Genomic DNA, 25,542 nt, shown 5'->3' with positions numbered 1-25,542 from the left:
ATATTTGAGGCATAGAATACAATCTGAAAATTTTGGAAGTTAACAGAGACAGAAAGAGTAGCTGGGTGAATCTATGAGACCAGAATTATCTTAATACCAAAACCAGGCAATGACATTACAAGAAAAGAAAACTATGGACCAGTATATCTAATGAATAGAGGTGCAAAAATCATCAACAAAATATTAGCATATTAAATTTAAAAATGTATAAAAAGAATTATACACTATGACAGAGTGGGATTTATCCCAGGTATGCAGTGACAGGTCAACATCCAAAAAGCAATTAATGTAATCCATCACATCAGATTAAAAAAAGAAAACATCACATGATCATATGATAGATACAGAAAAAGCATTTGACAAAATCCAGTGCCGATTCATGATTTAAAAAAACTCTCGATAAACTAGAAATAGAGAGGTATTTCCTCAACTTGACAAAGAATGACTACAAAAAACCTACAGCTAACTTAACAGTGAGAAACCTGAAGCATATTTGCTAAGGTCAGGTACAAGGCAAGGATATTCCCTCTCATCACTCATTTTCAACATTGTACTGGAAGTTTTAGCTAATGCAATAAGACAAAGGAAATAAAAGGTATACAGATTAGGAAGGAAGACATAAAACTGTCTTTGCTCATAGATGACACTATTGTCTATGTAGAAAATACAAAACAATCAACAAAAAAACCTCCTGGAACTACTAAGTGATTATTGCAAGGTTGTAGGTTATAGGGTTAATAGACAAAAGTTAATTGCTTTCCATACCAGCAATGAACAAGTGGAATTTGAAATTACTAACACAACACCATTACATTAGCATCCCCCAAAATGAAATATTTAGATATAAATCTAACAAAATATGTACAAGACCTATCTAAGGAAAGCTTAAAACTCTAATGAGCAAAATCAAAGAAGAACTAAATAAGTGGAAAGATATTCCATGTTCATGGATAGCAAGACTCGATATTGTCAAGATGTCAGTTCCTCCCAACTTGATATATAGATTCAATGCAATCCTAATCAAAATCCCAGCAGTTCTTTTGTGGATATTGATTAACTGATTCTAAAGTTTCTATAGTTTATATGAAGAGACAAAAGACCCAGAATAGCCAACACAATATTGAAAGAGAAGAACAAAGTTGGAAAACTGATAATACCTGACTTCAAGCCTTACCATTAAGCTACAGTAATCAAGACAGTATGGTATTGGGAAAGGGACTGACAAATAGATTAATAGAAGAGCTCAGAAGTAGATCCACACAAGTATAGTTAACTTACCTTTAACAATGGAATAGAGGAAGTACAATGGAACAAAGATAGTTTTCTCAACAAATGGTGCTGGGACAACTGGACCTCCATGTGTAAAAAAATGAATCTAGATACAGACTTTATACCCTTCACAAAATTAACTCAAAACGGACCACAGAACTAAATGTAAAATGCAAAACTATTAAGAAAAAAACCTAGAAGATAACATAGGAAAAAACCTAGATGACCTTGAGTATGGCAATGACTTTTTAGGTACATCAACAAAAGCATGATCCATGAAAGAAATAATTGATAAGTTGGACTTCATTAAAATGAAAAACTTCTGCTCCATGCAAGACAATATCAAGAGAATGAGAAGACAAGCCACAGAATGGGAAAAATATTCTCAAAGACACATCTGGCAAAGGACTGTTAAATATACAAAGAACTCTTAAAACTCAATAATAGAAAAACAAAAGACACGATTAAAAAATAGGCCAAAGATATTAATGGACACCTCACCAGAGAAGATATACGGATGACAAATAAACATATGAAAAGATGCTCCACATCATATGTCACTAGGGAAATGCAAATTAAAGCAATGAGACACCATTACACACCTATTAGAATGGCCAAAATCCAGAACACTGACAACACCAAATGCTGGTGAGGATGTGATGCAACAGAAACTCTCATTCATTGCTGGCAGGAATGCAAAATACTACAGCCACTTTGGAAGACAATTTGGTGGTTTCTTACAAAGCTAAACATATCACCGTATGATCCAGCAATCATGCTTCTTGGTTTTCACCCAAGTGGAATGAAAACTCACGTCCACACAAAACCTGCACATTGTTGTTTGTAGCAGCTTTATTCATAATTACGAAAGCTTGGGAGCAACCATGATGCCCTTCAGTAGGTGAATGGATAAATAAACTGTGGTCCATCCAGACAATGGAATACTGTTCAGCCCTAAAAGGAAATCAGGCCATAAAAAGGCAAGAAGGAACCGTAAATGCACATTACTAAGTGAAAGAAGTCAATCTGAAAGGACTACATACTGTGTGATTCCAACTATATGACATTCTGGGAATAAGAGAGCATTTTTAGGGCAGTAAAAATACTCTCCACAATACCATAATGATGTGTCATTATACATTTGTCAAAACCTATAGACAACACAAAAATGAACCATCATGTGAACTCTGGACTTTGGGTGATAACAATGTGTCAATGTAGGTTCATCAGTTGTAACGAAACTAACACTCTGGTGGGGGATGTTGATAATGAGGGAGGTTATACCTGCGTGAGGCCAAGGAATATATGGAACATCTCCCCTCAACTTTGCTGTGAACCTAAAAGTGCTCTAAGAAAATAAAGTCTTAAAAAAAAAAGAGTAGCTGGGTACAGTAACAGAAAAAACAGGAGGGCAAAAATTGCATGGTTGCCTATTAAGCAAAAATGAATGACTATTATTTCTGACAACAGTAAAAGTCTTTTAGTGAAGGTGACAGCTAGAGAAGACAATTTTGACAGGAGTCCTTCTATGACACTTAAAGATTTATGACAATAGATATTTTCTCACCTATGATTTCCTCTATTTGTTATGCAGGCAAAGTTTTAGTAAATAGCTTTGAGAAACCTAATTTATCTACCTATCTATCTATAAATGAAAGCTGGGTATATTTTAATAACTACTAGATAAAATATTTCTGCCTTGGTTCTTTTATCTTGTATTTCAGTGAATTATCATGACTGTAATTCTGTTCTTTGTTCAGTGAGATTGGCAAAGTTTCATTTCACTTCATTATCTGAATTCCTCTTTTGGAGAAGTGGGTGTCTGAGAGCTGGGCTGGGGAGGGGATTAAGGAGGCGATTCAGACAGAACTAAGAGTAATCTCAGAGAGTGCATCCAAGGAACAAAACTAAAATTGTGTGACAAGCAGGCTGTCCAAAGGGTTTGCTGCACAGCCTCTGTGCTCTGTATAACTCCTGGGAGCAGCTTTCAAGTAGAAAGGCAGCCAGGCCCTGGATATTGAGGTAGAACCCAGATTTGAGAGGTCAAGACAGACACCAGGAACCTCAGATGAGAAGGCAGAAAATGGAAGCCTGAGAAATTCCCAGAACATGTGCTGAAGCTACAGTCCCCTTTATATAAGTCAGCTATGGACTCATTCTGGTGAGGAGGGAGCCATTTAAAATACAGCAAACTCCTAAGGAAAATAAAAATCATTCACTAAACTAAAATGTAGTAACTATAGCTTAAAATTCATAGGACATCAATTGGGCCATGGCCATCTTTCTGTTATATACAGATTTTCATGGCATTACAGTATTTGAACAGTATTTTTATTATCATTATGTACTTACACCCTCCTCCTCCCTGTCCCCCTTCAGAGATACTTTGATCTGCTCCGTGCTCTCTCCTCACACATAAGCTTCTCTATCAAGGTTGATATCATAGTTTAAGCTATAGCAACTTCACTCAAGTAGGGGACAGGAGCAGGAAACTGATTCCCTGGGCCCTGTGGTCCCTTCCCTCCCTTGCCCCTTTGAAAAAAAAAAAAGAGGACAAGTTAAAGTTTTGTCCTCTCTAATTCCCTGTCTTTCATGTTCTCCTATTCCAGGCCTCCCCTCACCCACTTTGGATACTGAGGGAGAGGGTTTTTGTAGGATGTCAATACGGTGTACTATAGGTCACGTATATCACACAGAACAATTGCCATCATGACACATATACTTGCATGATAATACTTGTGGGCACCATTTTCAATCAAGGGGCTCTGCATACAGAGAGAGCTTGATATTGTTCTCCTCAAATTTATGGTCCCTCAATAAAGAAAATAAAATATTTTCCATTTAAATTACTTTTTATTATTTATGGCTTAAAATAAAACACGTAAATATATTTTTCAGGGGGAAGAGGTTCCATAAGGGTATGATTACAGTTTCACAAAATATTTGGGTATATCTGTATATACCTAGACAATAAACCAAAATATTTTCTTATTTCTTATTTGCTTATTTTCTTATTTGCTTATTTCTAAGTGGTAAATTTATAGGTGATTATTTTCTTCTATATATTTTTTCTAATGAAAATTACTTACAAAATTGCTGCCATAAATGGTGTCCAAATTTTAACAGAAAATTCCAATTGAGCTCTTGTCAGTACAAAATTATTTGTCCTTTTTTCAGAAAACACAAATGTCAAGTATAATTCACACAATTAGATCAAATATGAGTAAATCCAAAATAAATACATATAACTTTCTTATTACATAGATGGAAATTGACTAAATGTGTATTCAAATATATATACATAAATAGAATACCCTTGGAGGGGTAAAAATAAGCTGGTAATGGTGTTTGCCTCTAGAAAAGGAAACTGAATAGCTATAAGATGTTATCATGTCCTTGAGATCTTTGGTATTTTTGCATTATGTGAATTTTACAAATAAAAAAATAATTAAACACTAAGAAAAGTAAAAACATGTATTTAAATTCCTCTAACTATTATTTTCAATCACTTTTTGGTCCTTTACTTACACATAAAACCATTTTCCATGGTTAGGTTAATTTACTCTGGTTTTGACTTAGTTTGACTTACTGCCAAAAATGTAGAGTCTCTTCTATAGCCCTATTTGGATAATAAATAATAGGACCAGTTTCCCACCAAACATCTCTACACTGAATGTTGTGGATAATTTTTGCCTTTTTTGCAAAATCTCTCACAATGCTGTCACTAAATAAGATGTAACTGCTGGATTTGACCTTGCCTTCAGTTAGGTGAAGTTTTGTTTATAGAAAAGCCTTGAAATAAGATCAAGTTTTGTAACTACAGTTATCACAAAACAGGTGTCAGTCAAGCGCTGGATCCAGACATTCATTTGTACCCTGATTCATTCATGCAAGTTCACTCAGAACAGTGCTTTTCTCAGTTTTCAACTTCCTTCTTCCTGTATTCACTTTTATAAACTGACTTGTTTCTTCTGGGACTGTAAAGACATGGATCAATTGCATAGAAAGAAGACATGGAGGAAATACAATGCAGAAAAGACAGTCTTCTCAACAAGAGAAAAGACATCCATCAGATGACATCCCAAAGTCCCTTCCAGCTTAACCTGTACATGTAAAATATTTATTTATGTTGCCTCTGGTTTAGCTAAGCACGGTTTGCAGACCATTTCCATGGTAACATGAAAACTGTATGTGTTAATTTCTAAATTTTGACACTAACTGATGACAGGTGGCTTGTGTGCAAAGCCCATGGTACTGAAATGCTTAGGAGGGAAGGAGGACATGAAAAATTAATGAACAATGAAAAGGTGGTAAAGTTAATGGGCTGGGGCATAAATTAACTACCTCAGCACGCATATAAATGTTTATAAGAATCATCTGAATTCCTGAGCATTTATTTACTTAACCAAAGCTTAAAAGCATTAAGAAGTGGGGAAAAAGTTGATCAGACGTGAGACCTCAGAAACCTCCCACTGATTGCTATTACAACACTATTGGAGAGGACATACAGATTACTGGACTGAAGTTAAATTCCACAAGGAGGAAGGCAGAGAGCACTGAAAGATAACTAAACAAAGGGAAGTGCCAGATGTGAAAAATCAAGAAGCTATAAGCAATCCCAATAGCATAACAAAGGAAATATGAGTTAGAGTTACGAGAACGGTAATTCAAAGTATTGAGAGCCAAAGTTAAACATGCCAAATAAATAAACGACATGTCACCATAACGGGAACATTTTATTTTACATGGTCTGAAACACCAATTCTTAGAATTGCTTCTAAGAGTTACATGGGAAGCAAAAAATAAGAAAGACAACAAAAGTGAAAATACAAAAATTAGAGAGCATACACAAGAGTATAGCTCAGCAACAGCATGTATATTGGTGACACCAGTTTAACGCACCAGTGTAGTAGATGGTGTAAAATTGAGAACATTTCCATTCTGAATAAACGTCTTATTCCATTTGATACAAAAATGGATTATGAATTCCAAGGAAGGTATTATATATGTAGTCTTTTTTATATTGATCATTAACTCATCACAGGGGCAGAATTTTGGTAAATTGTGCTTATTTTGAAACATATCTTAATCACCTTTGTTTTTATACATATTAAATACTTTGTATTCAACTTAAAAAGAGAAAGAAATAAAGATAGAGAATATAGATGATTCTTTTAGGATCAAGAGACAGTTTGTGTTTTTGTTTTTTAAGATAGCAGACAATGATGAGAAAGATCCAATAGGGAGAGTAAAATCAATTATGCAGGACAGAAAAAGGACACTGTCAGGACTAAAATTCTGGAGTAAGCTTGAGGGGTTAGAATCCTGCATTAGTAGAGAAGTTTTCTGGCCAGGTTGTATGGGTAGAGATGCAGGTAGGTTGGTAGACTTGGTGATGGAAGTGTGTGAACCTTCTTACTGTGTGTATTTTCTCAATGAAATGATGGAAAAGTGTGTTAACTGAGAGTTCAAAGAAAAGAGGGAGTGTTTGAGATGTGAGGAGTAAGAAAAAGATGTGAAAAAATACTTTCAGAGACATTACTGGGAGGCCCACTTGAAGGAAATGGTCATGAATTTTAAGAGATTGGTTAAGCTGAACTGATAAAGGTGGAAAGTAGGCAGAAAATGGAACTTCATGGAGGGCAGGTTTTTTCAGGCAAGTAAATGGAAAGAGAGAGCAAAAAGGGAATTGAGTTCATCTGCAAGGAGTGATTTTTAAAATGAAGGACCCATGGGAACTAAACCAGGTGTGGGTTTGATGAACATATGAAAAGGCAGTGATGAGCTCGGTAGGGTGGAAGTCCTGGCGGCATCAGGAAATTGTTGGCTCTAGCAGCGGGAGTGAGCTGAAAGAGAGGACATGGGGGTTAGAGAACAGTAAGCCTGGAATTCTTATTCTGAGGGTGTGAAGTTATTGGTAATGATGGTTGTAGGATGTGGCCCTAGAACAAGTGGCTGAGATGGAGTTGAGGAAAGATTGCTGGATATAAACCAGTCAAAGAACTGAGTGAGAGGCTGGGAGGCTGCATAGATCGTTTGCCTAAATGTTGAAATTACCAAAAATGGATGGCAAAATTAGGTAGAGAGAGAGAGAAGTTATGGAGACATGGAGATAGGTTTAAATTTTTTCAAAGATAAGAGTGACTCGTTAGAACTGTACCTTAAGGGAGGGTAGATAGTGGTAGAGTCTAATGCCACGTGCATTTAAAATCAATATTTGAATAATTATGAATAATAATTTGAATAATAATAATTTGAATAATTATAGATATCTATTCTGGATATCTGCCAGAATAGAGGTTGCATCAATGCAGCTAGTTTATATTAAATGAAAAACACACCAAAATATTTTTATATATTTAGCAATGAAACTTGAGAGCAAATTTTTATCATGACCATGAATGTTATTCCTACTTTTACAGAATTACTAAGAAATTTCCAGATTCAGAAAGTTGCCTTCTAACTTGAGAACTGCGAGAGGATTAAATCAGAATACTAATGAAGTGTTTGAAACAGGACCCAAAAAATAGTAAGTACCTAATAAAAAGTCATGAGGGAAGAAGACTAAAGATGACTCCCTATGAGGAAATATGCCAAGCCTGCTTTGCCACTTTTCTTTATACATTGTCCTAAACCAAACAAAGAAAAAAAAACCCTTTTATATCAAAGGTCACCTTGATCTACACTGGTTTTCCCTGATTTGTAGACCAGATACTTTTTCTATTATTTCTGAGAAGGGTCTTGTGCTAAGAAATATAAACTTTGCTTCTGGATGTTGTAAGTACTGGGGGAAAGATTTAATAATTGATGCTGGAACTATTGACTCATCATATTTTTATAATCATGTGGTACATGTTAAGATGCCAAACCCAGAATCCACAAAGTTGGATATATCCGACCACTTAAACATGGCAAAGACAAACGAATAAACCATAAAGAAGGTTTTGACTTTTTAACCTTAATCAAGGTTAGAAGGCAAAGGACAAACTGAGACAATTAGCTTCAACATGTGGGGTTGAAAAAGAATATCCCTAATGTAAAAAGAGGTTTTATAAAACAATAAGAAAAAGACAAGTCGTAATTTTTCTAAAGGGCAAAAGACATGGATATGAATAGGGATTAAATGAATAGAAATGGCTGATGAATATATAAGAAGATATTTGTCAGAAGAAATCGAAGGCACCTGGTTTTCATTGTTGTTTATAAAACCAATAATGCTCAGCTTTAAAGAGGCTGCAGAGAAGCACCCTCTCAAGCAATATTAATGGGAATGAAAATTAGAACAGTATCAAGTTTTTGGTTGTCAGTTGGCAATTTTTATCAAAATCCTAAATATGCATATCCTTTGACCCAGCAATTCCACTTCTAAGAATTTATTCTATGCAGATAAGGTGACAGTACCCAAAATATGTGTCTCAGCATCAGTAACAGTAGAAAACCATTGCAAAGTGTTAGTGGTCATGAAAAGATACACCCAACAGACTGCTAAATGAAACAAGTATGTTACAAAGTAGTATGTGTGGTTCTGATTACATTTATGTAAAAATATATATGTGTGTGTTGATATGTAAGTATCCAAACTGATGTCTGAAAGGATGTTCCCAACCATGTGAATAGTGATTATCTTTGAGTAGTGGAATTTCTGATCATTTTTACTTTGTTTATGTTTTTGTTTATGGTTTATGTTTTTTGTATATTGTTTGAATTGTATATGAGGACCACTTACTGGCCTAGTGACCATATATATATATACACACACACAAACATCCTTGTACCTTTACTCTAATTGCCTGAAAGAAATTCCCTGAAAAGGCCTTGATTAAAAAGGAGGAGAATGATTAACATACAAACACCTCAAGTTTTGTCCGAGGCCAGTCCTATCAAAGAGAAATTTTTTATCTTACATTCAGGTTAATTTCTGTGTTGAATTTTACTTAGTTAATAGTCATAAGTTTAATTGAGCTCTCAATGTAGGGGAGAAAAAAAAACCCACATGTTTCTCTTCTGAAACCTTGACTTCTTTGGATCAAATTAAGTGCGTTGTTCCTAAACTGTTAAAAACTCCTTGCTCACATTTTGTTAGCAGTTCCACAGGAATCCAAGAAAGAACACATTGAAATTTCAAAATGGCAAAAACTGAGTTTCCTTTCCCCCATAGTTTAGAATACAGTTTCCTTGACTCTGGGTGTCCCTGTGTTGACAGAAGTCTGAGTCTGGGGATGCCTCTGCTAGTCCACACCCAGGGCCTCAGGGGAGGAGGCCCATCACTCCACCATCGCTGTGGCAGAGGGTAGCCTGATGCACTTGAGTGCTGATTTCATGGTGCTGGTGATCCTATTTAGGATATGGGTGGCGGCAGGGGGGACCCTCAAAGTTGCATTTACCTGTTTGTTCCTCAAGGGCTGAATCACTTCTCGAATGCACAGGTCTAGATCATTGAGATAGTCCTTTTCCGTCTGTATCAGCTCCTTGATGATTTTCGAACGCTTTGCCATCATTCTCTGATGTTTCTTCTCCTGAGTTAGGGTCTCAGCCATGGAACACCCAGCCTGTGGGGTCATCTTTTCTGTTAAATGAAAACATGTACTTGTGAGGCATTCTGTTGAGATTTCTGGTTCCTTCATTACAAACAACGCCACTGCAGGATTATTGTTAGCAAGGGAAAAGGCTTAGAGTGTCTTCACGTGTGTTCTTGGGAAGTGATGTGTGGAAGTTTCCCTTAAGGTTGGAATCCTGTGAAACTATGAGAAGGAAGAGGTGTGAGAATGAGTACTTCTAACAGGTCAGTTAAAAAATATTTGACATGTCTAGTCTTTAAAATATCCCATTGCTACTATATTAGGTTATAAACCTAGTCTTCAGCTAGAGATAAAATGCATAAAATCATAGTTCAGAATTCTTTTGGACACATTATGTCAAGGGAAGATTTTTAATTAGTAAGTGGAACACCTTCCAATTTTGTCTCTATTATTAAAAATAATTGCCCCTCATTCTCAGTGGGTGGTACACGAATCTCCATGAAATGGAAAACAATTGTACATGATTGAGATTTGTCTTTCAGTTCACAGAATCTCTGAGGAGTGAGGCAGTGGTAGGTTAAACAAATTTCAACTAAGATTTTTCACAGCTCATCTTCAATGGGATGCATATCTTGTTATTTCAGAATTTTTGAGCTGCCAAACGGAAATTTTTAATTAAAAAATCACAGTGCTGAGGAGATGTTGAGATAAATGGGAAGCCTCACATGTAGCCAAGGTTTTATATAAAGTAAAATGTAAGAAAGCTAAATATCTTCAAGGATGAGCTTCCCCACAGTGATGTAAAATTTTGGAAGCCACAGCTAGGTCACAGATGAAATCGGAGCAGTGACAGATAGTGGGGCAGTGTGTATGTGTGTGTGTAAATGGATTTGCTTCAAGCCTGATGCCATCACAAACTTAATTTTCATTGTAGTCTCTAGTTGCAGAAGTAATTTTATTTCCTTTAAAACTAATATGATCCTAGTAACTGATGTGTAAGACATCTCTAATGCTGACACTACTTCCTGAGAATGTAGAGCTTTACAAAAGGGCTTAGAAAGACTCTGTATGGGGGAAAAAGTGCACAGATCACACTTATGGAAATGGAAATAAAGAGAGGATGTTCTCTTGACTGACCCCAGAGCTAAGACAACTGGAGAACTACTATCATAGCAGAGTTAATGGTTCAATGTAAAGAGACTGCCCCTAGAATATGAAGAGACACTAAGAATAGTGAGCATTCCTCTGTCCCTGGCCCAGTCATTTCAGGAGTCCCGACAGAAGCTTCATAATCAAACCTCGGGAAGCATACTGTGGTGGTAATTAGTTTGGAAGGTGCACTAGATTGGCCTTTGGACAATTCTGACTTGCAGGTGAATATGCTTCTGGGTCATTTGCCTAGAAACTATTCTTCCTTCATCAGGAAAGAAGAAGGATTTGACCAATAGCACTTAACAGCACGTGGTTTTACAAGGTTTAGACCATTCAGTGCCAGAGAAATAATCTACATAAGTTATTGAAGAAGAAAATCATGTAAGGAGCCTTCATATCCTGATCTGTGTTATGAGAACTTGGGGGTTCTTCCTAATTTATGATACTTTTATTGGAAGGTATAAAAAGCCTGTCTCTCAGCACCCTAAATTCGACAGGAAGAGTTACAATTAGGCGTCACTGTTATGAACTCTTCTGGATATAAAAGAGAAAGGCAGGTCACTGGCGAGGAGAGATGCAGTGAACAGGTTGTATTCACAAGTGGACCTTGTGACCTTTGGGAGCCTACCTTTGGCTGCTCCTTCTAAAAGGTTGGGGGCTGGAAGTCAGAGGGCAGAGGGGGGAGTGATGGGGCTTCTCTTCTCCTGGGATATATAAAATAGCTCACAGACAGAAACTTCACTAGTAGAGAGCTGGCAAACCAGTATGGATAGTATTCAATTATTATTTAATATTACCTCAAAAATAAAAGGGGCACTGCTGAAAAACTGTTCTAACCGATGTCTGCTTTTCCAAGTTCTAAACATTTTGTGCCTTACAAATAAGGGGGGCCTAGCAAGGAGAAGGGAGTCTTTCCTGATCTTTGGCCAAGAAATATTCCAAAAATACATTCTCAGGTTCTTTTTAGTTCTCAATTCCAGGACTCAATTACTACATCAATTTAACTTATTTTACAGATTTCTCCAGTTGCTGCAATTTAAATGTACAATATCAGATTTTATTAATTAAAAATTAGATTTTCCAATCCTGCTCAATATCTTGTTAGAAATCAAGTTAGGGGGTCACAGGGATGGAAATAAAGTGTCAGTCAAGATATTCAACTTCAGAAACTTCTCCCTTCAGGGATAAAAACCTTCTTAGAGAATTCAGAGTGGAACAATCTTGAGAGCTACCTTTGTTTGTTCTTTTGACTCAAATTTATTGTGGGAACAAAGACTTCCAGTCATTTTCCGATTGTTTCCGGAAAACAATCATTTTCCCATCCGGTCTTTAAACACGGGTTCTGTTTGCATTTCTTAAACCAACAAACTCTCCGCAATGCATTGTGGGCACAAGCTTTGTTTTTATAAGATCCTTCTCAACCTTTAAAACTTTTACATTTCAGTTATACTACGTTTTTACACGTAAAACTACTTGTAACACACGAATATGACCAATATAGATCACCCAAATCAGCAGTCAGCCATAATAATCTTTTATTTCTAGATAAAGCAACAGAGGAGCTAAGTATTTAGGAAAGAAGGAAAAATAAATCTTTAGGAATGACTATTTTCCAGTAGTTAGCATAAACTAAAAGACTGTGTCAAAACTAAAGGGAAATGGAGGCTAAAAGGACATTTAGATAGTTTTAACCGAAATATGCTACTGTGAATGAAAACGGTACCACGTTAATGATCTCCCCTTGCCCAACCTCTTTCTTTTACCCTCGAGCTTTACTTTTCCAGCAGTGATGATAAATTTTCACTATTCTAGCTACAGATTTCATGAGTAACATATGTGGAAATTCCTGGCCAAGAAAGTTTATGTAAAAGGAGTTTGCTGCAGTTTGGGGAAAGGATAACCAGACTTAAGATCACCTCTGTCACTGTTCACAGAGAGAACTTGGTGGATTAAAAAAAAAAAAAAGTACTTATTCTCACAGAGCCTCAGTTTCCTCTTCTGTAAACTAGGAATGAAAACCATCACAGGGTTATCATAAAGACTGAATGAAATGAGCAACAGTATGTGGAAGCTCCTTAAGGTCTTTAAAACCACATAAATATTAGTTATTTCCACAGGCATGGGAATGACAGGGTTCTTTCTCTCAGCTCTTGAACTTTCCCGCCTCTTAGGGCAGACAGTTATCTCATTATTTTATAGTTATCAACTTGTCAAGAAAAATGCATGACTCCAAAGTGGGTGGACAGCTATGTTTAGATGGGAGAGGAAGAGAAGGAAAAATAGGGGCATCACTCATGGAGGAAATTCAGAATAGAGCTGGTGATTGGGATCCTGTGTAGCTCTCCTGGGCTGAGAGTATGTGTGGGGAGAACCCTGGTCTTCTAGAGAGATGAAAAAGCACCCGAAGGTAAGGGCATGGCTGGGGAGGATTGATGACAATCTTCACTGAGAGCCCACGTTTTGCTTAGAGTTCATGTACACTCTTTCTGCTTTGCTGTTGTTGTTATTGCTGCTGCTGTTTTGGGGTGGGTTTTAAGGTGAGGTAATTGATTTAATTCTATCAAGTTATAAAATTATATATATTTTCAAGGTTAAGTGCCTAGACTTTGCACCACACTTCCTGGATTCAAACTCCACCTCTAACATTAGGTACGTGACCTTGAACAAGGTATTTAACTCTTTGTGCATCCATTGCCTCATCTGTAAATTAAGGGTAATATTAGTAAAATCTTATAAAGTGATTGTGAAGATAAAATGAGTTAATGTTTGTTAAACACAACAGTGCTTGGAAGAATAGTAGATACTGTGTAAATGTTTGCTATTATTATTAGATGCAATTCCTGTTTATTAGCTGTAATATAATTTTCACTATATTTTTAGCTGCATTCCAGTTTAGTGTATAACCTTCCCAAAATATTTTCATGCGCGTATATATATATATATATATATATACATATAGCAGTTAATTGTTTTTTTTTTAACAACAAATACTCATATACACATTCCTCTACAACTTGCTTCTTCAACTTTAGCATTATATGGTGGTAATTTTGTTTGGTAAGCGTGTATATATATACATATATCTTTATTCTTTACAATAGCAATATAGTTGTCAGACACTGCTCTTTGCCTGTCTAATATCTATTCTCCCATTTGTCTTTTATAAATTGAACCCTGAATAGATAAAAATGCTTACTTCTTAGATTCTTTTTAAAACTACTTCTCATTTATGGCAAAAGAGAGATGTAAGCAAAAATCTCTGAGAGGGGTTTCAGGAGTCTGTAAAAAGGCGAACTTGGTTGGGATGCCCCTTCTTCTATCCTTCACCCCTTATGTTTCTTGCCTCTTTTTTATTGCCTGGAATGTGGATGTGAATCCTGGAGGTGTGGTAGCCATGCTGGAACCATGAAGTACTAGCCACAAAGATTAAGACCTATACACAATGGATGGCAGTGTATGGAAAGATGTAAAGGGCCTCCTTACTCCTAGACTTCTTGAATGAGACACATAAATTTCCATGTGTTAAGCCACATTTTTCTGTTGTTTTTAGGAAAGTTTATTAGTATATGACAGAGATTTTGGTATCTAGAAATTTAAGTGCTACAAATAATGCAACCTGTAATGTGAAAGTGGTCTGGTGGGGGAGGAAGGATACCAGGAAGACATCTGTAGTCTGGAGAGTTGGTGACCATTACCATCAGTGGCAAAATATTTGGTAAATCTATATTACCAAATACTAAGGCATATAATTAGAGGAAATGGTAGAAAAAAATAAAAATGTTGGCATGTTCTGATTCTTCCTTGCCACGTTCAGCAAAAGCATACAAATGAGATATGAACTCAGACCATGGCTAGGCAATCTATAAGGAGAGATAAAAGAAAACACCTAAAAAAGATATTCTGCTGGTGGCCTGTAATTTAAATAGGCTGAAAGCCCCAAAATTGGATTGAAAATGCCAACCACTTCCAACCTCAAAGGGAAGCCCAAGAGATAGCTTTAGCAGGAGATAAGACTGGTGCCTCAGGGCTTCCTCTTCCTTGAAGAGTTTTCTGTCATTCCAGAGAGGGAAAGCACACCAGCCTGGATAAATTTGAGTGGTGTCTGAAAGATTACCAGTGGCTATCAGGCTTAGGGCTTTCTATTAACATCAAATCCCACCTGCTTGAGCCTCAGCTGTGAGTCTGATTCATGGATATCTGCTAATGTCCTGTTGCATGTCTTCATGGAGAAACTTCTGGGCTTCAGAAAATATCTCTGGACATCAGTGGTCTTCATACCTGGACATTAGTGGTCCTGACTTCCCTTTTTACTATTAATACGTTTTCTCCTGGTTTCTATAATCTGGATTCTTGCTCACTGTCGTAGGCAGAAAATGGCCTCCCAAGGATGTCTACACCTTAATCCTTGCAACCTGTGAATATGTGACCTCACATGGCAAAGGAGACTTTGCTGATGTGATTAAGGTCACAGACTTTGGGATGGGGAGATTATTCTGATGGACCCAATCTAATCACATTAGCCCTTAAAAGCAGAAGAGAACACAAGGAGAGGTGAAGACTGGGAGGGGCCTGACCCACCAGTGCTGGTTTTGAAGATGGAGGAAGAGGGGCTAAGAGCTAAGGAATGCGGGTGGCCCTTAGAAGCTGAGAACAGCCTTTGGTTGATGGCCAGCAAGGAAATAGGTACCAACAACCTGAAGAGTGAGGAAAGGCTTCCCCCCTCAAACCTCCAGAAAGGAGCACAGCTCTACTGACCCCTTGCTTTCAGCTGTGAGACTCTAAGCAGAGACTCGACCACTCTGAACTTCTGACCGACAGAAACTGAGATAATACATTTGTGTTATTTTAAACAACTAAATTTGTGGTGATTTGTTAGAGGCAATAAGAAACCAATATCCCCACATAATCTAATCCCTGAAAGATCACAGTCATTGTTTAGATTGCCCCTCTTAAGAACTTGAACTACATGTAAGTTTCCTCCCACTTTTCAGTGTTCCTTAGCGAATCTTCCCAAGCTACTAGTCCAAGATTGCCTGTGCCACAATAGCTTGAGTTTCAGTAGTGAAATAAACATGAGATTGTCGGTTAGACTTTTTCTTTCAATATAGTTTTTTCATCTTTGTCTAATGTCTTCGTTTCCAGTACAGGCCAGAAAAATCACACTTGGAGGATAGGTACAGGATTGTACAAAAGTTTTCAGTTAGAGAGACATCAATAATAAACCAGATAGTCCTTGTGTTCTAATGCATTATTGTCTTGAATTCAGTTTAATAGTTTCCCTAAGCAGCCACACAATAGCTCAAGTGGTAGTTCCAGCTGTGGCAGTGGCTCTGAAGGTCATGGCAGTGACAACAGCAAAGAGAAGAAATAAACGACTATATAAGAAAGGCACACTGCTCCAGGTATATTTCACAAATCATGAAAAATGAATCCCAGCTGGACTGGTAGAGATTCAGAGACATTTAAAAACACCAGATAAAACACTTAAAAATATTTTAAATGAATGAATAAGGCTTCAAAAATGTGTAAAAAGTTATCTGAGGGCTGGAGTAAACTTTAAGTGCAGTCCAAGGAATTAAGTGAGGCTGAAACCACCAAATACCCTGGAGACATCTACAGACACTGGTGTCCTAAGAGGATGAGAACTTTGTGTGTCCACAACGAGGAGACAGGACATGGTGGAGATGAGATCTGGGTTACGTTTCTGAGCAGTGGGGAACCTGATTAGAGAACTAGCATAAAGTCAGGAACAGAAAGGAAACACACTCAGGAAAAGGTGAACTAGTTCAGTACAAATAATGCTCCAAAGGAGAGACGTCAGTAAAACTTGTCTCAGCCATACCTCTGGGTGATGATAAAAAAAGGGGGCGGGGCAGGAGAGAAGTTTCCCTAATAATTCAGGGACAATAATTGGCTCTCATATGGGTTTGGGGCCTGGATTCATTGAACATTTCACAAATGATTATTAAGGGCCTACTATGAGCCTGAAAGTGTTCTAGGAGCTGAGGATACAGCAGTTTAAAAAATATTGAAAAAAAAATCCCTTCTCTCATGGAGATTAAATTTTAGTGGGGAAAGAAGAATATAAATAAGTTATTTAGTATACTAAAAGGTAATAGTGGTATGATAAAAAAAATACAGCAATGAGGGCCTCTAGGAAATGCCCAAAAGGTATGCAATTTTAAATAAGATGGTGGGGAAATTTTCAAATTAAGCAAACACTTGAAAGGAGACAGAGAGTCATGCAGGTGTCTGGGGTACATAGTTTTCCTCAGAGGAACCAGCCAGTGGAAAGCTTTAAGGTGAGAGTGTGCATGCCCTGTTCAAGGATCAGGAAGGAGGCCAGTGTGTGTGAGGTGGGTAGATAGCTGGGAGGGAATAGAAGAGATTAGAGGAGAGGGCAGCTTTGCAAGTATTTTAAACATTTAAACATTTTTGTAGTGATGCAGAAAAGGTAAAGGCATTGGAGTAATTTAGATGTTTTTCAATTAAGAATGCATGTTAATATTTCAAGACCAATCATCACAATAATAGAAATAGTATGTAAATTTTCAAAACCAGTAGAGGCAAAAATGTAGTGAGGAAAAAAGTAATTCAAAAGAAGAAAAGAGAAAGACAAATATAAGGTACATCCAAATATATGAGCAATTATAATAAGTCGAATAGCCGGATTATCAAGCTGGATTTAAAATTAAAAAAAACAGCTACAGTTATGTGCTGTTTACAAGACAGAGAACATAAGCACATAGAAAGTTTGAACGTAGAAAGTAAAAAATAATACTGAGCAAATACTAATGAAGAGAAAGATGGTAAAGCTATCTTTATACCAGACAAAATAAACTTGAGGACAAAATAAACTTGGAGGCACTCCATAATGATTAAATGTTTATCAGGACAATATGAAAATTTTAATTTTGTGTGTACTGAGTAATATGGTTTCAAAACACATGATATAAAAAGTGAGAGTTGTAAGCAGAATTTGACAAATCTTCCATAATAATGGTATTATAAACATAATTCAATGACAGGCCAGTTAGGATGGAAAAATGTGTGCTCAAGAATTGGAGATTTCACATTCTTTTTAAGGACAAACATAATCTTTACGAAAATACACCATATTGTAGACCATAAAATTTCAAAGAATCAGTACATAAGAATCACAACTACAACGCGATTAAGTTACAAGTAAACAACAAAAATAAAACGTAAGCTCATTTGTTTAGGAATGTTTTATAAAAAAAAACCTGCTAAATAACTAGTGGGCAATAGAAAAATCACAAAAGCAAATAGAAGATATTTATTCTGAAAGATAAGAAAAATATTACATGTGGAATGTCACTTAAACATTGCTTATGGAAAATGTATAGCCTTAAATGTATATATAAGAAAGGAAACAAGACTGAAAATTAATAATTTAAGTAAAGAAGTAAAACAAGGGAAAATATATAAGCCAAAAGAAAACAAAAGAAAGGAAATTAAAACAAACTTTTAATGAAATTGAATAGGTCTTCAACTCAGGCTTCAAATAATTCCCACAGATATATTGCAAGGAATATGAGATCATAAAAAAAATTCCTAAAATATACAAGGAAACGAGGTATCAAGAGTCAGATACAGGAAAAAAGGAGACACAGTTTTACCCACAAAGCCTTAAAATACTGGAATTGTTAGAGATATTTAAAAAGTGTATTTAGTAGGTCTATAGAAATAGAGTGGTTTGAACTTATAATCAAGAAACAAGAGACTAACTATGGAGAACAGTATGGAGGTTCCTTAAAAAACTAAAAATAGAACTACCATACGACCCAGGAATCCCACTATGGGCTTATACCCTGAGAAAACCATAATTCAAAAAGAGTAATGTACCACAATATTCATTGCAGCTCTATTTACAATAGCCAAGACATGGAAGCAACCTAAGTGTCCATCGACAGATGAATGGATAAAGATGTGGCACACACACAATGGAATATTACTCAGCCATAAAAAGAAACAAAATTGAGTTCTTTGTAGTGAGGTGGATGGACCTAGAGTCTGTCACACAGAGTGAAGTAAGTCAGAAAAAGAAAAACAAATACCGTATGCTAACATATATATGGAATCTAAAAAAAAAAAGGTTCTGAAGAACTAGGGGCAGGACAGGAATAAAGATGCAGACGTAATGAATGGACTTGAGGACATGGGGAGGGGGAACGGTAAGCTGGGACGAAGTGAGAGAGTGGCATGGACATATATACACTACCAAATGTAAAATAGATAGCTAGTGGGAAGCAGCTGCATAGCACAGGGGGTCAGCTTGGTGCTTTGTGACCACCTAGAAAGGATGGGATGGGGAGAGTGGGGATATGGGGATATATGTATACATATAGCTGATTCACTTTATTATACAGCAGAAACTAACACAACATTGTAAAGCAATTATACTCCAATAAAGGTGTTAAAAAAAAACCAAGAGGCTAGCTATAAAAGTGATGTAGATTTTAAAAGAATGAAATAAAATTTTGAAAAGTAATACTCATAATAATTAAAATTTAAAAGCTTAATGGACTACAAAACCCAGCGAAAGGGTAAGACAGTAAATTAGACAAAGCTGAAGAAATTAATGGAACCAAGCCAAAGAAATTATACACAATGCAACAGAGTGAAGTGAAGAGATATAAAATATGCAGCATAGGTTGGGAGACATTGAGAACTGGATGAGGTCTAACAAATGCTTAATTGGAGATCCACAGGGTATGACAGAGAATGTAAGGAAGAGGAAATATTCGACGTGCCAATTACCAAAGACTTCAGAAATTGTGAAAGGCAGTAAGCCTCAGAATCAGAAATTTTAATGAATTCCAAACAAGATAGATAAAATTAGAAAACCACACCTAGACACAGCATTTTGAACTTTGAAACAATAAGAATAACTAGATCTTAAGAGCGTGCAGTAAGAAAAGACAGATTACCTACAAAGGGTTAACAATCAGACTAATAGCTGCCCTTACAACGACACTGACACAAGGCAGAACACAGTAAAATATGCCTTTAGAGAACTAAGAAAAAATAGCTGTCACCTTAGCCTAGCAAAACTTTCTCAAAAATAATGGTAAAATAAACACATTTTAGAAAAACAAGATCTTAGTTTACCACCAAAAGAGCCTCATAAAAAGTAATTCTAAAAGATGTACTTTACTCAGAGGGCAAATGGTCCCAAATGGAAGATTGAAATGCAAAAAGGAATAAGATGGAAACGAAGAGGGAAAGATAAATCATATGGAATATTAATCCAGGAAGAAGGACACCTGAACAGGTAAAGAGAAATAAGCATGTGTTAGAACAATAACCAATAAAATTAACAAAATTTTCTAGTCTTTCTAGTTCTGAAATATTTAATTGCTTTTACTCTTTACATGTAAAAAGGAGCACACCTAAACATATTATAAAGAAATTTCTAAATAAGTTCCAAGGATAAAGAGAAACTCTTACAAGCTTCCTGAAAGAAAAATTTCAGGTGAGACTAGGACTTGAATTAAATTTCTTATGTGCATCACTGGATGCTAGAAGACATTGGAATCATGTATAAAGAATTCTGAGAGAATAAGATTTTGATCTTGGCCCCCTTGTTATTTATAATTTAGGTTAAAAGACCACTGCTTTCAAGTATAGGAGAATTTGGCAAATAGCCACCCTTGTAATCTCTTTGAAAACATTACTTTAGTAAGAGTGCCAGTTAAATGGAAATAGGACCCAAACATCTCAGTATAGCAGAAGACAAGATATATAAGAAAAGAGGTTTCTTGTAGAGACTTACTCTCTCCAAACTCCCAAGGAAAACATTCAAAAAGTAACAGGATCCTGCTAGAAAGTTTAGAAATATTCGTGCTTTGAGGCTAAGAGCTCTCTGGAGAGAGCAGGGATGGATAAATACTCACTATTGCGTCTAGAGAAAAAACAAGTGTTTAGAGGAGCTTAGAGCAAAGACTGGAGATGAACAGCTCCTTCCGCTGCCCAAGAGGGTCCTATGTAAGTCAAGGAAGGGAAACTAAGGCGAGCAATTAGAGCTGGTATTTTATCAAGGCAGAAGTAATGCAAGAGATAAAAGAGAACATCAATAAGTATGAATGTAATGAGACTGAAACAGATGCAAATAGAACAGACACACACACAAGACTGCCTGGGTCTATTAAATGTTTTTTTCTCAAAATTTAAAATTTATTATAGTAAATTTAAAAAGAAAAAGAGTTTCAATGTCAGAAGCAAGTCATCTTTCAAAATTCAAGATGGTTTGGATTTGGAGTGCAAGACAATTTAAACAAAACGGACCTTCTCTTAAAAAAAAAAGCCTTATGGGAGTTAAAAAAAAACTCACATAAAAAGGAAAGCTTATAAAAATGAGAAGCTGCAGTATAAACAGCGTAATTGAATACATCTTTGTTCCAAATATTATACTGGTGATGGAATGACCTTCATAGTCAATTATATCCTTGTATCTCACTGGCGCTTGGCCTATACATCATGTGCAGTGCACATAACTAATGCACTTTAGCTTGGCTTCTTTCTATCATGTCCCACATGTGCACTGCATCAAACTTCCTGGCAAAAATGTTATTTCAAGGTCATGTGTATAATAAAATGTTCTCTTGGTGTCACAACAATATTATTTCTCCACTGACAGTATCATTAGAATGATTTCTACACTGATTAATACTCACCTGCCAATTCAAATAGAAACATATATTGTGGATAAAAATAAGTCATGCACACCTTCTCCCTCATAAAATATAAAGACTAAAGTGACTTCTTGGTGGAACTCAATATAAAACATCAAAATATTGCTGAAGAACCAGGAGCTAATCTGAAGACTGTGATTTTCATTTCAATCATTTTAATAGTAATGTTTTCCTCTTATACAAAAATGTTCTTTTTTCTCTTATTTTTTTATTGTGGTAAGTATATGAAACATAAAATTTACCATGTTAACTATTTGTAAGTGTGTAGTTCAGCAGCATTAAGTACATTCAGATTGTTGTGTAACCATCACCACCATCCATCTCCAGAAATTCGTCATCTTCTCTAATGGAAACTCCATATGCATTAAACAATAACTCCCCATCTCCTCCTCCCCCCGGCCTCTGGCAACCACCATTCTACTTTTTGTCTATGAATTTGGCTACTCTAGGTACCTCATATAAGCAGAATCAGAATATTTGTTTTTTTTTTTTTTTTTTTTTCTTTTTGCGGTATGCGGGCCTCTCACTGTTGTGGCCTCTCCCGTTGCGGAGCACAGGCTCCGGATGCGCAGGCCCAGCGGCCATGGCTCACGGGCCCAGCCGCTCCGCGGCATATGGGATCCTCCCAGATCGGGGCACGAACCCGTATCCCCTGCATCGGCAGGCGGACTCTCAACCACTGCGCCACCAGGGAGGCCCAGAATATTTGTTTTTTGATGAATGGTTTTTTTCACTTAGCATCATGTCTTCAAGTTCATCCATGTTATAGTAGATGTCAGAATTTCCTTCCTTTTTAAGGATGAATAATGTTCCATTGTATGTATAGACCACACTTTATTTATAGAAGTATATATTCTTAAAAAATAATTTTGATATTAAAGCATTATACACTATGACTGCAGTTATACTAATTATATTGTGATAGTCTATGAGAGCAAGTTATCAAGCATCTATTATGTACCAACTTAAAAATATATACACTATCTATAATCTTCCTCATAACACTAGAAGTGGGATACCACACTAATTTTACAGATGAGGAAACTGAACAGAGTGAATGTGAGTAAAAGTTATCCAGTGGCTCACAGAGTATAGAAAAGTGATGGGATTCAAACCAGACATGTTTAGCTCTGAAGCCTGGGCTCTCTTCCCTCCTCAACCTGTCTGCTTATGCTATGACCAGGGTACATTGTGTTGTATGTAGTGGAATTGTGCTAGACAGGCAAACATACAGTTCAATTCTGACTCTGCTATCCACTAGCTGTGTGACCTTGGCCAAGTCATTTGGACTCACTAAATTGTCTCATCTGTAGAGGGGGAATAAGAACAATCGTGATAGTAATGATAATAAAACCTAACATTTTGAGTATGGTCAGCCCTCTGTACCTGCAGGTTCTGCACCCAAGGATTCAACCAACTAAGGATTGAAAATGTTTTTCTTTAAAAAATTCCAGAAAGTTTCAAAAAGCAAAACTTGAACTTGCTGCATGCCCCACAACTATTTACATGGCATTAATAATGTATTAGTAATCTAGATATGATTTAATGTATACAGGAGGTTGTGTAAATACTATGCCATTTTATATAAGGGACATGAGCATCTGTGGAGTTTGGTATTCACATGGGTCCTGGAACCAATTCCCCATGGATACCAAGGGATGACTGTTCTCACTTTGTGCTAAACACTGAGCCTGTCTGTATTAGCTCTTCAATCCTCACAAAAAAACACTACATAGATTCTTTTATTCCCTTCCTTTTATTTCAATGTGAAGAAGTGAAACACAGGTTAAGGTTAAGGCCTAAGGTCACACCACAGTAAGTGGATTCAAACCAGAAACTGAGTCAGTCTGGCTCCTAAACCTGCATTTTAACTATTACTCACTGCTAGGAGGTTGTAAGAATCCAGATAAAGCAGGCCAATTGCTGAACTCAGTGTCTGACACACAGAAACGTCTCAAAAAATGTGTCATTATTTTCATGACCATGATTTACTTGCCATTTTTCTATATCTGGTTCTGAATGGCAGCATCTGCTTTTCCTCCTTTTATTCCCTCTTGGAAATGTTCCAAGTGTGGGAGGAGAGATTGAGCATCCATCAGGAAACTATTCTTCTGGGCTCTGGACCTGCTCTAGAAAAAAAAGCACAAAACAGCAAGGACTTCTACAAAGTGGGTTCAATACCAGGCCTAATGTTCTTTCTTCTTACTGAGGCTGAATTCAAATTCAAATCTGAATACAAATTCCTTGTATGTTGCTTGACATAATAAAAAACCCTTGAATTTTTAAAAAATCTGATTCTTTCTCATTTACCCTGAAGCTAAGTCACCAGCACAAATAAGTTTCTGAGAAATGCACTGAAAATGTCGTGCTTCTCAAGAAAGTTGAAAAAGCAAGGTAACTAAAATAAGATACTGCTAACATACACAGTTTATTATTACTTTTAACATTCTAGGTCTTTATTTATTTGGATTAAAGTCCCTAGCTGATAGTATTCATCAGTAGCTACCAATAAATAATCATGGATTTTGATTTCCATTATGACATTGAAATCTCACTTATCTCTTAATAAAGGAGATTTGGAACTAATATTTTCATGCACTGAGCTTAAGGTTTTACTTAATGCCTTGCTTACCAGCACCTGCCCTCACACCCAATCCTCACCCCTAAGACCAGATTATGCAAGCACACATACACCATTCAACACTTATTTATTGAGGAGATCGCTCGCAGAGTCATTTGACTGTGGAGAATACAAGGATAATACAGTGCAAGAACCTGACCCTAATTCATAATTTTCTCACAACCATACATATGTTCATTATTAAATAAGAGTAAGAAAAATCAGAATTTGAAGGTGAGCAATTTTATGAATTCCATAGTTTTTAAAGAAATCTTGTATCTAATTTACTATCAATTTCTTAAATTATATATTGGTTTTGAGTTGGGACTATTATTTATGTTGGATATATAATAGTGAATAAAATAACAGTCCTTTCTGTCAAGAAGTGTACAATCTAAATGTAAAGATAGGGTATTAAAATAGCAGGATAAATCAGTACCTTCTATTCCTTCCCTAAGACGTACCAACTGATGCCTGTGTACTTACTCACTTAATGATCAAATTGCATCTTCTCCAAGAAGTAGTTGTGTTCAACAGCAAACCTCATTGTGTCAGTTGTACTTCTTATTGTAATTACATTAATTTAATTTAAACTTACATAAACTGATGACCTGTGAGTGTAAAAGAGTATGTGTGTTTCCATGAAAACTGCTCTAATGCTTTGAAATGATTTGATAAAGTTAAGTTGCCAGAACACTGCTGCTCTTTTAGGAGTTGAATGAGACAACTGTAAAAGAGGAGAAAATTGTTTAGAAAGATTCTGTAAACAAACCACTTTGCAATTTAAAATATCAGTCAATATTTAAAAACTGATGTACAAATATAATTACAATAAACCATGACCTATATGCTGAGGAGTGCAGCCTAGTGGTCAGGCCTACTGGAGAGGACCCACCCGAATGAAATCTGAAAGAGAGTAGCACTGGTGAAGAGAGAAGCCCAGGGGTCCTGAGCCGAGGCAGCAGCATGTCCAAAGGCTTGGGGGCAAAAAAAGATTTGCAAAAAGCTTAACATGATGAAAATACAAATGTTAAAGAATGCGGTAAGGAGATGAGTCTAGAGAAATGATCAGGAGACAGATCTTGAAGGCCTTGTTAAGGAATCTGGAATTTTTAAGAAGAATGGGAAATCAGGGAGCCTTTTTTTTTGTTTTTTTAACATCTTTATTGGAGTATAATTGCTTTACAATGGTGCGTTAGTTTCTGCTTTATAACAAAGGGAATCAGCTATACATATACATATATCCCCATATCTCCACGTGAGTGAC

At 36.3% G+C, this 25,542-nt stretch overlaps 1 protein-coding gene across 1 annotated transcript in view; it reads right to left on the bottom strand.

Moving 5' to 3' along the window:
- ARHGEF38 (Rho guanine nucleotide exchange factor 38) overlaps positions 1 to 25,542 on the bottom strand; it is a 159,308-nt gene that overhangs the window by 109,206 nt on the left and 24,560 nt on the right. Inside the window, exon 2 of the mRNA XM_060088333.1 lies at positions 9,654 to 9,835. Within this exon, the coding sequence (XP_059944316.1) occupies positions 9,654 to 9,835 (182 nt within the window). The remainder of the gene's footprint in view (positions 1 to 9,653; positions 9,836 to 25,542) is intronic.

The sequence above is a fragment of the Mesoplodon densirostris genome, chromosome 1, assembly GCF_025265405.1.
Source record: "Mesoplodon densirostris isolate mMesDen1 chromosome 1, mMesDen1 primary haplotype, whole genome shotgun sequence".
Taxonomy (NCBI): Eukaryota; Metazoa; Chordata; class Mammalia; order Artiodactyla; family Ziphiidae; genus Mesoplodon; species Mesoplodon densirostris.
Note: the sequence above shows the minus strand (reverse complement) of the source record. Positions and strands in the feature narration are given on the sequence as shown.